The 14,653-nt window shown below is 47.3% G+C and overlaps 1 protein-coding gene across 7 annotated transcripts in view; it reads right to left on the bottom strand.

Annotated features, from left to right (window-relative positions):
* Positions 1 to 14,653, bottom strand: part of ndst1b (N-deacetylase/N-sulfotransferase (heparan glucosaminyl) 1b) — a 216,851-nt gene that overhangs the window by 20,149 nt on the left and 182,049 nt on the right. For 4 of the 7 annotated variants that reach the window (XM_059990674.1, XM_059990676.1, XM_059990675.1 and 1 more), the window contains 3 exons: positions 10,904 to 11,000; positions 2,386 to 2,509; positions 1,585 to 1,839 (listed from right to left, as the gene is read on the bottom strand). In XM_059990674.1, coding sequence (XP_059846657.1) covers positions 1,585 to 1,839; positions 2,386 to 2,509; positions 10,904 to 11,000 — 476 coding nt within the window. Of the gene's footprint in view, positions 1 to 1,584; positions 1,840 to 2,385; positions 2,510 to 5,969; positions 6,200 to 10,903; positions 11,001 to 14,653 lie in introns of all 7 variants that reach the window. The other 3 variants (XM_059990679.1, XM_059990678.1, XM_059990680.1) reach the window with 2 other exon arrangements.

The raw sequence follows: 14,653 nt of genomic DNA, 5'->3' as shown, positions 1-14,653 counted from the left end.
ACGTCCCACCAGGCCCAAGGACAGCTTCTACCCCAGTGTTATCAGTGAAAGCACGTCCCACCAGGCCCAAGGACAGCTTCTACCCCACTGTTATCAGTGAAAGCACGTCCCACCAGGCCCAAGGACAGCTTCTACCCCACTGTTATCAGTGAAAGCACGTCCCACCAGACCCAAGGACAGCTTCTACCCCACTGTTATCAGTGAAAGCACGTCCCACCAGGCCCAAGGACAGCTTCTACCCCACTGTTATCAGTGAAAGCACGTCCCACCAGGCCCAAGGACAGCTTCTACCCCACTGTTATCAGTGAAAACACATCCCACCAGGCCCAAGGACAGCTTCTACCCCACTGTTATCAGTGAAAGCACGTCCCACCAGGCCCAAGGACAGCTTCTACCCCACTGTTTTGCGTCATCAAGAATCCCCAGCACACAATTCATTCTCTCTTGACACTGCTGCCATCAGCAGGAGGTACAGGAGCTTTAGATCCCACATTACCAGGTTATCACACCTCAACCATCAGGCTCCTAAACCAGTGGGGATAATTTCACTCACCTCAACTCTGATCTGATTCCACAACCTACAGACTCAGATTCAAGGATCCTTTACAACTCATTTTCTCTATATTAATTTTATTTGCCTGTCAGTTTATTTGTCTGACCTTGTCTGGCAGCAAATAAAACTACTAACTACTTTATTACTCTCACTGTTTCTGGTAAGTGATCACGGCAATCAGTAGTCTGTCACGCCCCTTTCAGAGCTGAGTTTTTGAACCACCTTATGACATGGCATTTTTGTGCTGAGGACTGAAGTCCAGGTGCAGGATGGTGTGGCATGGCATCTCCCGGCCTGGGCCCAAGAGTGGGGAGCAAGCAAGCACTTGGCCATTTTTGGAGCGGACTTGGAGATGATTTGAAGCGGTAGGTCCAAGGTGAGTCAGTTGGAGGCAAGGCAGTGTTGAGCTCAGGATCCAGGCCTGAGAGTGAGGAACAAACTGAGGGAGACGGGTCACTGTTCGGTTTGTTCAACGATGGTCAGTGTGTCGGGGCCGGAGGAGGGATTTGGTCAGTGTGTCGGGGCTGGAGGAGGGAGACGGGTCACTGTTCGGTTTGTTCAACGATGGTCAGTGTGTCGGGGCCAGAGGAGGGAGATGGTCAGTCAGTGTGTCGGCTCCGGAGGAGGGGGTTCAGCTTGCTGTTCACAAGGTTTACTCGTGTTTGTAGCCTGCGACTGATAGGCTCCCGGGTCAGCTGCTGTGATGAACTGCCTTCATGGCTGCAGACTAACTTTTTAGTTCTGAATGTTATTTGCTTACTTTTATTGTTTGTACGATTTGTTTTTTTTCCTGCACTTTGGGTAATTGATGGTTTTTTCTCGATAGGTTCTAATGTGTTTCCTGGTTTTGTGGCTGCCTGTGCAGAGATGAAGCTCAAGGTTGTATACAGTCTACATAATTTGATAATAAATATAGTTTGAACTTCGAACTTTAAACTTATGGCTTTTTGTAAATTCTATTGTATCTCTATTGTTCCCTGTAAGGACCTGCAAGAAATGAATCTCAAGGTAGTATAGAGAAACACACGTACTTTGGTGGCATGCTGACATAATGGTTAGCGTTGCGCTTTACAGCACAGTGACCTGGAGTCAGTTCTGCCACTGTTTGTACGGAGTTTGTACATTCTACCCGTGACCACGTGGAATTCCTCCGGGTACCTCGGTTTCCTTCCACATTCCAGTTGGGGTCAGAAGGTTGCGAACATGATGTTGGTGCCGGAAGTGTGGGAATTGCGGGCTGCCCCCAGCACATCCTCGGACTGTACACACAAATACAACTGCAGATGCTGTGGATCAAAGAATATGTACATGACACTGGAAGAACTCAGCAGGTCAGGCAGCATCCGTGAGAAAAGAGCAGCCAACATTTCGGGCTGAGACCCTTCATCAGGAATGGGGGGGAAGAGAGGGCCAAAGCCCAGAATTCCACTGATCAGTTCTCAGAATAGTGGTGAGTGAAGTTGTCCACTCTGCTTTAAGACCCTGGTGGTTGAGGGGTAATAACTGTTCCTAAACTGGTGGTGTGAACCCTGAGGCTCTGGTACCACATTCCTGATGGCAGCAGAGAATGGCCTGGATGGTGGGGGTCCCTGATGGGAGCAGTGAGAAGAGAGCATGGCCTGGGTGGTGGAGGTCCCCGATGATGGACGCTACTTGTGGGGAGGGCTTTACCCGTGATGGGCTGGGTGTATCTGCCAATCTTCATAGGTTTTCCATTCTTGGGATTTGGTGTTTACACACCAGGCCGTAACTGGTGGCTCAGACGATGTGTCTGTGCTGCATATGGGTGGGGCCTGTGGAATATTCGTCTGATGTCTCTTTTGCTGCCTTACCAGTCAATGCCCTTGTGATAGTTCGGGCCGTTGAAAAACTGCAGCTCCTCAAAGGTGTCTGGGTTTGGACTGTTACTGATGACGTCCGGGTGCATTGACAGGAAAAGGTAGAGGGCCGTGGTACCTGTGGAGGAAAAGTTCTTCAGTTCAATCTCACCTAAGTCAGCAACTACTTAAGCTGGCGGCTTTGAAAACCAGAACACCGCCCTTCCCATCCATTCCTCTCAGAGCTACTGACACAGACAGGAATCCCAGCTGGAGAAACTCAGAGGGCCGAGCTGCATCTTGGAGTGGGGAAAGGAATTAGAATGTAGAACATACAACAGTACAGGCCCTTCAGCCCATAATGTTGTGCTGTCCTTTTAACCTACACCACCATCAATGGAACCCTTTCCTCCTACACAGTCCATGACCATCCACTTCCTTTCATCCATGAGCCGATCTAAGAGTCTTTTAAATCTCTCTAGCGTACCTGAGAGGTGTGGGGTGTCCAGGGAGGGGTCTCACCTCTGGTTATGGGGCTTACCTTGTCCAGTCTAGGACAGTCCACTCACCTTTGGTTCCCAGCAGACACTCGCCTCACACAGGTGACTCCAAGCAGCGGTTTGTGTGTGACAATGGCCACATCACGGTACACCGCTTTGACAGGCAGGTTAAACCAGGTGATCCTCCACACTACCAAGAGTCTCACCATTAATACTATATTCTGCCATCATATTTGGCCTTCCAAAATAAACCAGCTCACACTTATCTGGGCTGAGTGCCATCTGCCACTTCTCAGCCCAGTTTTGCATCCTATCAATGTCCCGCTGTAACCTCTGACAGCCCTCCACACTATCCACATTACTAACCCATCCCTCCACTTCCCCATCAAGGTCATTTACAAAAATCATGAAGAGAAGGGGTTCCAGAACAGATCCCTGAAGCACGCCACTGGTCACCAACCTCCATACAGAATATGACCCGTCTACAACCACTCTTTGCCTTCTGTGGACAAGCCAATTCTAGATCCACAAAGCAAGATCCCCTTGGATCCCATGCCTGCTTACTTTCTCAATAAGCCTTGCATGGGGTACCTTATCAAATGCCTTGCTGAAATCCATATGCACTACATCTACTGCTCTTCCTTCATCAATGTGTTTAGTCACATCCTCAAAAAATTCAATCAGGCTTGGAAGACACAAGCTGCCCTTGACAAAGTCATGCTGACTATTCCTAATCATATTATGCCTCTCCAAATATTCATAAATCCTGCCTCTCAGGATCTTTTCCATCAATATACCAACTAAAGAAGTAAGACTCACTGGTCTATAATTTCCTGGGCTATCTCTATTCCCTTTCTTGAATAAGGGAACAACATCTTCAACCTTCCAATCCTCCGGAACCTCTCCCGTCCCCATTGATGATATAAAGATCATCGCCAGAGGCTCAGCAATCTCCTCCCTCGCCTCCCACAGTAGCCCGGGGTACATCTCATCCAGTCCTAGCAACTTATCCAACTTGATGCTTTCCAAAAGCTCCAGCACATCCTCTTTCTTAATATCTACATGCTCAAGCTTTTCAGTCTGCTGTAAGTCACTCCTACAATTGCCAAGCTCATTTCCCCTGGTAAATACTGGAGCAAAGTATTCATTAAGTACCTCTGCTATCTCCTCCGGTTCCGTACACACTTTCCCACTGTCACACTTGATTGGTCCTACTCTCTCACGTCTTATCTTCTTGCTCTTCACATTCTTGTAGAATGCCTTGGGGTTTTTCTTAATCCTGTCTACCAAGGCCTTCTCATGGCCCCTTCTGGCTCTCCTAATTCCCTTCTTAAGCTCCTTCCTGTTAGCCTTATAATCTTCCAGATCTCTATCATTATCTAGTTTTTTTGAACCTTTCATAAGCTTTTCTTCTTGACTAGATTTACAACAGCCTTTGTACACCATGGTTCCTGTACCCTACCATCCTTTCCATGTCTCATTGGAACATAACTATGCAGAACTCCATGCAAACACCCCCTGAACATTTGCCACATTTCTGCCATACATTTCCCTGAGAACATCTGTTCCCAATTTATGCTTCCCTTATTGTTTCATGTTTCCCTTCACTCCAATTCAACGCTTTTCTAACTTCTCTGTTCCTATCCCTCTCCAATGCTATTGTACAGGAAATAGAATTGTGATCACTATCTCCAAAATGCTTTCCCATTGAGAGACCTGACACCTGACCAGGTTCATTTCCCAATACCAGATCAAGTACAGTTTCTCCTCTTGTAGGATTATCTACATGCTGAGTCAGGAAACCTTCTTGAACACACCTAACAAACTCCACCCCATCTAAACACCTCGCTCTAGGGAGATGCTAATCAATATTGGGGAAATTAAAATCTCCCAACACGACAACCCTGTTATTATTAAACCTTTCCAGAATCTGTCTCCCTATCTGCTTCTCCATTTCCTTGTTACTATTGGGTGGTTTATAAAAAACACCCAGTAGAGTTATTGATCTTCCCTGTTTCTGACTTCCACCCACAGAGACTCAGTAGACAATCCCTCCATGACTTCCTCCTTTTCTGCAGCCGTGACACTATCTCTGATCAGCAGTGCCATGCCCCCACCTCTTTTGCCTCCCTCCCTGTCCTTTCTGAAACATCTAAAACCCAGCACTTGAAGTAACCATTCCTGCCCCTGAGCCACCCAGTTCTCCGTAATGGCCTCCACATCATAGCTCCAAGTACTGATCCATGCTCTAAGCTCATTCGCTTTGTTCATGATGCTACAAGATAGGAAAGTCCAGCAGAGTACCGGCCCTTCAGCTGATGATGTTGTACACACTGAAATAAAACGACTTCACGATTAACTTCCCAGTTACTTCATCTGGGTAACACAATCCAAATGACTGACACCGACATGTTTGCAAAATTACTTTGTTTGATTACTTCCCATTCTGAAATGTCAGTCCATGGTCTCCTCTACTGTCACAATGAGGCCACACTCAGGTTGGAGGAACAACACCTTATATTCTATCTGGGTAGCCTCCAACCTGATGGCATGAACATTGATTTCTCTAACTTCCTGTAATTGCACCCCCCTTCACCAATCTCCCTCTCTCATCTCATCTCCTCACCTCCCTCTGGTGCTCCTCCTCCTTCCCTTTCTATCTCTCCCCTCTCCTATCAGATTCCCCTTCTCCAGCCCTTTATCTCTTTCACCTATCAGCTTCCCAGCTCTTTACTTCACTCCTCCCCACTCCAGGACTCACCCATCACCTACGATCTTGTACTTCTTCCTCCCCTCCCTCACATTCTTAGTCTGACTTCCCCACTTTCATTTCAGTCCTGATGAAGGGTCTTGGCCTGAAACATCAACAGTACTTTTTTCCATAGAAGTTGCCTGACCTGCTGAGTTCTTCCAGCAATTTGTGTATTGCTTGGATTTCCAGCATTTGCAGACTTTCTAGTGCTCGTGTCAGTGTATTTGGTGTTTGACCAAATGTGACCCCTCTTTCTTCTTCAATCCTGACATGGACGGCCGTTCCACACCGAACTGATTTTATAAATAAAGTGGCGCAGTAACGTAGCAGTTAGCACAGCACTTTACCGCGCCAGTGACCCGGGTCCAATTCCCACTGCCGTCTGTAAGGAGTTTGTACATTCTCCACGTGACCGTGTGGGTTTCCTCCGGGTGCTCCAGCCTCCTCCCACTGTCTGAAGTTGTACGCGTTAGGGAGAGTGGTCGTGCGCGTGCTACGTTGCCACTTGTGAGCTGTCCCAGCACATCCTTGGATTGTGTTGGTCGTTGACGCCAACGGTGCATTTCACCATGTGTTTCTATGTACACGTGACAAATAAAGCTCATCATTAATCTTTATCTCCAAATGAAAAGTAATCAAATAAAACTGTATCTAAACTGTACAGAACTGGGTACAGCCTCAGGTTACAACTCCCCATTTGTTCTGTCCACACCTTGTACGGCTCACAATGCTGGCATATGACACAGGGTGACCTTGCCAAGCTGTCGTTATTCTCCACCAGGAGCTCTTCATTCTACTCCCCAATGTGCTCTGTATTTTCTGGCCATGAAAGACCTCCAACCACACCCTACTCCTTCAGTGTCACAGGAGGTCAATCCTCATGAGGAAATGCTGGCGATGGATTGGACATGTGATGACAAGAGAGGCCAGCTCTATTATCAAGCCAGGACTTCATCAGACCCTGAAGGGCCGAGGAAACAAAGGCAAATTCACACCATACCACAGAGGCAGAAATGAGGACCCTGAACCACACCTGGGGCACAATAGAGAAGATGGCCAAGGACAGACGGAGCTGGAGGACCGCCAATGCTGCCCGAAACGTCAGGGGCTTAATGGGCAGGAAGTAAATTTAGAATGATGTGGGTGCACAGTGGCGTAATGGTTAGCATAACACTGTAACAGTGCTAGCAACCTGGGTTCAATTCTTTCTGCTGTCTGTAAGGAGTTTGTATGTTCTCCCCTTGATCGTGTGGGTTTCCTCCGGGTGCTCCGGTTTCCTTCCGCAGTCCAAAGTCCAGTTAGTAGGCTGTGGGCTTGCTGTGCTGGCACTAGAAGCACAGTGACACTTGGTAATCAAATGATACAAGCACGTTGGAACAATGATGGCACAGTAGCATAGTGGTTAGGGTAATGAATCAGCAACCTGGGTTCAAATCCCTCCCGTCCGTCCTCCCTGTGACCGTGCGGGTTTCCTCAGGACGCTTCAGCTTCTTCCCTCATTCCAAAGACGTACGGTTAGTAAGTTTATTGATCACATGGGTGTTATAGGACAGTGTGGGAAAGGCCAGTTAGCCTGCTGTATCTCCACAAAATACATAGAACGCTACAGCACAGTACAGGCCCTTCGGCCCATAATATTGTGCTGCCCATTTAAACTACTCCAAGACCAATCTAAACCTCCTACATATCCCACCATTTTTCTATCATCCATGAGCATATCTAACAATCTTTTAAGTCTCCCTATTGTATCTGCTTCTCCCCCCCCCCCCCCGCCCGGCAGGGTGTTCCACACACCTGCCACTCTCTGTGTAAAGAAACCTCTTTCTGACACCCCCCTACATTTCCCTTCAATCAGTGTATAATCATGCCCCCCTCGTATCAGCCATTTCCACTCTGAGTCAAACGTGGGTGCAGCTGCGTCCTGAGATTTCCTGGTTTTGCACAGAGAATCCCAGGCGAAGGATGTGCAGTTTAGTTTCTGCCAGCCCCAACAAGAAGAGTAATTACTGTCGAAGGGAAATCCTTACTGAATTTGCTCACGGACCTGAGTAAGTCGTTGCAATGAAGGATTTATTGTCACTAATGCTGTTGCAGGCATGGTGGGTGGTGTGAATGCTGATGCTTTATGCTCAAATAATTTGGTGGGAGGGGGAGGGATGCTTTATGATACATGTGCGTGTGGGGGCAGGGAGCTTTGGGGTTCTTTCGTCTTTTTTCTGTCATTCATTCTTTGAGGTTTTTTGTTTCGAGGATATCTGTGAAGAGTAAGAATCTCAGGCTGTATAGTGCGTACATTCTCCGATATTAAATGGAACCACTGAACCTGGCAGGCATCTTCCACCATGATATTTCATTGTTAATTAGAGATACAGCACAGAACAGGCCCTTCCAGCCTAACAATGCAAACTGCCCAGCAACCCACCTATTTAACCCCCCAAACCTAATGACAGGACAGTTTACAATGACCATTTAACCTGTCAACCTGTACATCTTTGAACTGTGGAGGAAACCCACGTGGTCACGGGGAGAACACACTGATGGAGGACACCAGGATCGAACTCTTTCCTGAGAGTCCCGGAGCTGTAATAGAGTTGTGCTAACCACTACACCACTGTGGTGCCCACTTTAATTGCAACTAAGCCCCAGCAAGAATAATTAGTGTTGAAGAGAAATCTTCAATGAATTGACTTATGGATTTGTGTTAAAGGGCTAATGTCACTTGGCGTGCATCACAGTGGCCACAGTGAGGTCCTATTGCACCAACACCCAACAGCAAGGCAGTGGAAGACATCATTTTCTCCACGTATCCTCGCCAGAATTCTGTCAACAGCAGGGAAAGGGAGGAGCACAGAGCTTTGGAGGCCCATCGGACATTTGTTAAAACACCCAAGACGCCTAAGGGTGGGGCAGATCCAGATGTTAGCAGCTGTCCCAGCTGACGGTATGCTACTCAAGTCACCCAGCCAAGGCAGCTGTGGAGATGAAGACCCTAATGACCAGGGACCGAGAGAAAACAGCCTTTTATTAAAGGAGCCTTCCTCAGTAACTAGTTGAACACAGACCGTACAGCTCAATACTGATGACTGTACATAAGAGTACCTGGTAACGATGCTCTTTCTGCTCCGCAACTCCAAACGTTGGAGCTTGCAGCTCATTTCTGGTGTCCTCTGTAACAAGTTTGCACACTCCTCCTGTGACCGTGTGGGTTTCCTCCGAGTGCTCTCACACTCCAAAGTAGGTTAACTGGTCATTGTAAATTGTCCTGTGATTTTGCGAGGGTTAGACCAGGGGTTGCTGGGTGGTGCAACTTGAAAGGTGAGAAGGGCCTGTTCCATGCTGTATCTCTAAATAAAATAATCGTACCGACCTTTATAAACCAATTCCATCATCACTTGAGTCATAGAAACAGGCCCTTTGGCCCATCTACTCTATGCCTACTCCCATTGAACTGCACCGGGACCATAGCCCTCTATATCCCTCCTATCCATGTCCCTATCCAAACTTCTCTTAAACGTTGAAATCGAGCTCACATGGACCACATGCAGCTCGTTTCACACACTCTCGACCCTCTGAGTGAAGAAGTTTCCCCTCATATTCTCCTTTATCTTTTCACCTTTCACCCTTAAGCCATGACCTCTGGTTGTAGTCCCACCCAACTTAAGTGGAAGAAGTCTGCTTGCACTTACCCTATCTATACCCCTGATAATTTTGTCTACCTCATCTAACAGTGATCGGCGATGGGGGTTCAATTCCCACTGCTGGCTGTGAGGAATCTGTACATTAAGCTTGTAACTGGGGGGGGGGGGGTTTCCTCTGGGTTCCTCTCCCATTCTAAACCTACTAACCTATATAAACACACACAAAATGCTGGTAGAACACAGCAGGCTAGGCAGCATCAATAGGGAGAAGCGCTGTTGACATTTCAGAACGAGACCTTTCGTCCTACAGTGCTTCTCCCTATAGATGCTGCCTAGCCTGCTGTGTTCCACCAGCATTTTGTGTGTGCTGTTTTTTGAATTTCCAGCATCTACAGATTTTCTCGTGTTAACCTATTTAAATCTACTCCAAGATAAATTCTTCTGTCATCCATCTATCTATCTAAGAGCCTCCTAAATGTTCCTAACGTATCTGCCTCTCCCACCATTCCTGGCAGGACAGTCCACGTACTCACCACTCTCTGTGTAAAATACCTGCCTCTGACATCGCCCCACACTTTCCTACAATCACCTTAAAAAGTCCTGCAAGAGCAAGGAGAGATTTAATTCTTTCCATACTAAAGTCTTTGGTAATATTGGACACAGAACAGTACAAGCCCTTCGACTCACAGTGCTGTGCTGACACTTTAACCTACACCAAAATCAATCTAACCCTTCCCTCCCACAAAACCCTCCATTTTTCTATCATCCATGTGCCTATCCAAGAGCCTCTTAAATGTCCCTAACGTATCCGCCTCTACCACCACCCCTGGCAGGGCGATTTACACTTCTACCACTCCGTGTGAAAAACCTACCTCTGACATCCCCCCGCCACTTCCCTCCAATCACCTTAACTGGACGTCCTCTGGCCATTCCCGCCCTGGGTCCCATCTAAAGTGGCTGTCCACACTAATGATTAAAGACATTGCTGAATGCAGGTTTAAGATATAATCAGCAATCTGCTTCCTCACAAGAATTCACAAGGATGTTGCCAGGACTTGAGGAAATGAGTGATTGGGAAAGTCTGAGCAGGTTAGGACTTTATTCCTAAGAACACAGAAGACTGAGGGGAGATTTGATAGAGGTATGATAAACTATGAGGGATAGACATAGGGTAAATGCACACAGGCTTTTCCACCGAGGTCATGGGTTAAGGGTGAAAGGTGAAACGTTTAAGAGGAACCTGAGGGGGATCTTCTTCCCTCAGAAGGTGGTGAGAGTGTGGAACGAGCTGCCAGTGGAAGTGGTGGATGTGAGTTTGACTGCACTGGTTAAGAGACGTTTGGATGGGAGGAGTATGGAGGGATATGGTCGATGGGACGAGGCAGATTAATAGTTCAGCACAGACTAGATGGGCTGAAGTGCCTGGTTTTATGCTGTAGTGTTCGATGACTCGATTCAGTAGGCAGAACTCAAGTGGCACAGCTATCAATGCCCAGAAAGCACTAAGTACTTCAATCAGAGCGAGGAACATTTTCCAACTCATCCCCACCAGATAACAAGAAACTCGATTTTGACGCTTTATACAGAAGCTGGACCCATCAGATTTATACTTGAACAGTCCCAGCCTGTGCATGCACACTTACCAGACTTCTGAGGCCCAATAATTAGAAGTTTCGGAAGTCTGTCGCATGTTTTTTCTTTGGACCAGATGTCCTTGTGCCTTTTATCTTCACAAGGATCCTGAAACAGAACGGATACAAGAGCCGGGTGTATATTCAAAGTTTAAACTGTGCGGTACGGAAACTGCAAGGTGAGCCTTGCAGACAAAGGGCCTGATCCCTACCACCCGTCCCACGACCATCAGGCGGGAGGGACACCAGCATCAGGACTAGGATTGCCAGGCTGGGTAACAGCTTCTTCCCTCGGGCTGTGAGACGAGTGAATACCCGGTCACCACTGAGGTCTCATTTCCACCACTCGTCCCACAATCTCCCTGACCCACGACCATCAGGAAGGAGGTACAGGAGCATCAGGGCTAGGATTGCCAGACTGGGTAACAGCTTCTTCCCTCGGGCTGTGAGACGAGTGAATACCCTGACACCACTGAGGTCTCGTCACTAGGACAGCGAGCTGTTTACTGTCCACCTGGACTCTGCATTTCCCGTGCATTTTGAATTATGTTTTATTAACTTATTTGTGGTAATATTTTGTTTTAGTACTGTGTGTGGTGTATGTTTTGTGGGTGCACTGTGGTTTGGAGGAACGTTGTTTTCTTTGGTTGTATGTAGAGAAAATAAATTTATTATCCAAGTACATACACTGTATGTCATCATATACAATCCGGAGATTCTTTTTCTTGCAGGCATTCACAATAAATTCAGGAAACACAACAGAATCAGTGAAAGACCCCAACAGGACAGACAAACACCAGTGTGCAGGAGACAAGAAACTGTCCAAATAATAATAATAGTAAACAATAAATATCAAAATCATGAGATGAAGAGCCCTTGAAAGTGAGTCGATAGTTTTTTGCTAATTACAAAATCCTTTATTACAAATATCGGTGCTATACAATATATACAAAACAGTGGCAAACACAATTACTGCACTACAAATAGACAATAGACATTACACCAGAATGTTGTCATCCCTATCCACGATGGCATGTTGGAACAGTTTAGTGATGGGGCGAGTGAAGTAATCCCCTCTGGTTCAGGAGTCTGATGGGTGAGGGATGATAACTGTTCCTGAACCTGGTGGTGAGGGTCCTGAGGCTCCTGTACCTTCTTACTGATGGCAGCAGTGAGAAGAGAGCGTGGCCTGGGTGGTGGGGGTCCCTGACGGTGGATGTCAGCAGCGAGAAGAGAGTGTGGCCTGGGTGGTGGGGGTCCCTGACGGTGGATGACAGCAGTGAGAAGAGAGCGTGGCCCGGGTGGTGGGGGTCCCTGACGGTGGATGACAGCAGTGAGAAGAGAGTGTGGCCCGGGTAGTGGGGGTCCCTGACGGTGGATGACAGCAGTGAGAAGAGAGTGTGGCCCGGGTAGTGGGGGTCCCTGACGGTGGATGACAGCAGTGAGAAGAGAGTGTGGCCCGGGTGGTGGGGGTCCCTGACGGTGGATGGCAGCAGTGAGAAGAGAGCGTGGCCCGGGTGGTGGGGGTCCCTGACGATGGATGTCAGCAGTGAGAAGAGAGCGTGGCCCGGGTGGTGGGGGTCCCTGACGGTGGATGGCAGCAGTGAGCAGAGAGCGTGGCCCGGGTGGTGGGGGTCCCTGACGATGGATGGCAGCAGTGAGAAGAGAGCGTGGCCCGGGTGGTGGGGGTCCCTGATGATGGATCCAGTGCTCTGCGTAGATGTGCTCAGTGGTGGGGAGGGCTTTACCCGTGATGGACTGGGCCGTATCCACTACTTTCTGTAGGATTTTCTGTTCAAGGGCATTGGTGCTTCCATAACGGGATTTGATGCAACCAGGATACATTTATGTAAGGTCAGATGATAATAAATATGACCTTGAACTTATATCTGCCACCAGATACACCCTGAGATTCACTTTCCTGCAGGCATTCACAGTAGAACAATGAAGTACAACAGAATCAATGAAAAACTACACACACTGTCAAACAACCAATGTGCAAAAGACAAACTGTGCAAATACAGAAAGGATGTAATAAATGCTAAATGGGTAAATAATGCTGTGAAAATGAGTAGCAGGTCCTTGAAAATTAGTGCATTGGTGGAATCATTCAGTGTTGAAGCGAGCGAAGTTATCCACACCGGTTCAGGAGCCTGATGGTTGTGTAATAACTGTTCCTGAACCTGGTGGTGTGAGTGAAGTTATCCACACCGGTTCAGGAGCCTAGTGGCTGTAGGGTGATATCAGCTCCCCATCCGAGGCTCAACGGCAACCAGGGAATCCTCTGGGCTCGAAAAGACGTCCTGTCAGCTACTCTGTCTCTCAGGAGAAGGCAAACAGTGATGTGAATCCTGTCCTGTGCACTGGGTCAACAGAGGAGAGAGGGGAGAGGAAGCACAGTGGCCAGGGAACACAGCAGAGAGCAGAAAGAATGCCAGTGTAATTCCCTACAAACACCGGGTATATCATTATTTTATTGTGAAATTTATATGTAATTTATTCCAATTTAACTATGTTAACTCAAACTTGTCAAAAGACCATAGACACAGAGTTGGGCCATTCAGTCCAACGAATCTGCTCTGCCATTCTATCATGGCTGATTTATTATCCCTCTCAACCTCACTCTTCTGCCTTCTCCCCGTAGCCTTTGTTACCCTGACTAAATATGAACCTATCAACCTCTGCCTTATGCATACCCAGTGGCTTGGCCTCCACAGACATCTGTGATAATGAATTCCACAGATTCACCACTCTCCGGCATTATCGCACGAAAGCAGCATCCATCGTCAGGGGCCCCACCACACAGAACATGCTCTCTTCTTGCTGCTGCCATCAGGAGAAAGGTACAGGAGCCTCAGGATTCACAGGAACAGTTATTACCCCTCATTCATCAGGCCTTTAAACCAGAGAGGACAACTCCACTCACTCCATCGCGGAACTGTTCCCACAACCCATGGACTCGCTTTCAAGGACTCTTCATCGCATGTTCTCTCTATTTATTGCTTATTTATTTATTATGATTATTATTATTGTTTTTTTCTTTCCTTTTATATCTTCACAGTTTGTTGTCTTTTGCACACTGGATGTTCGCCTGTTAGTACGACCTTTCATTGATTTTATTATGGTTCTTGGATTTACTGAGGATGAGAATAAATTTACTTTGAATTTCAACTTAATCTTGTACAGGGGAGGAAAACCTCAAAGAGACTTCACAGTGGAGACGCACGATAAACGCGAGAGATGCTGGAAATCCAGAACAGCACACACTACATGCTGGAGGGTTAGAGAATGCTCCAGAGGTATTGGGGAGTGAAGGATCGGGAATTTACAAAGGGAGGGTACAGAGGATGGAAGAAGTTACAAAGAGAGTGGGGAGAGAGAGGGGTTTGTGTAGCTGTGGAAAGAAGGATGCAGATAGGAATGTGGGGGAGGGAGGTTCCTACAAAAACATGTTGGGCAATGAAGTCGTTTCAGAGATGTGAGGTAAAGTAGTTTAGTTTATGGTGTTGTGAGGCACAAAAATAAATGCACACAATCAATAGTCTGTCTGTGGAAATAAAATCCATTCACTCCCTCCACAGTGCAACCATAGGGTGTGACACAAGAGGCACGGACTGAGAGGAGTTTGTATATTCTCCAGTGACTGTGTGAATTTCAAATTCAAGTTTAATTGACATTCAACCATACATGAAAACACAAGAGATTCTGCAGATGCTGGAAAAGCACAGCAACACACACACTCAATGCTGGAGGAATAGCTGA

This window comes from Hypanus sabinus, chromosome 15 (genome assembly GCF_030144855.1).
Source record: "Hypanus sabinus isolate sHypSab1 chromosome 15, sHypSab1.hap1, whole genome shotgun sequence".
NCBI classification, from domain to species: domain Eukaryota; kingdom Metazoa; phylum Chordata; class Chondrichthyes; order Myliobatiformes; family Dasyatidae; genus Hypanus; species Hypanus sabinus.
The sequence above is the reverse complement of the archived record's forward strand: the minus strand, read 5'-3'. Positions and strand labels throughout refer to the sequence as shown.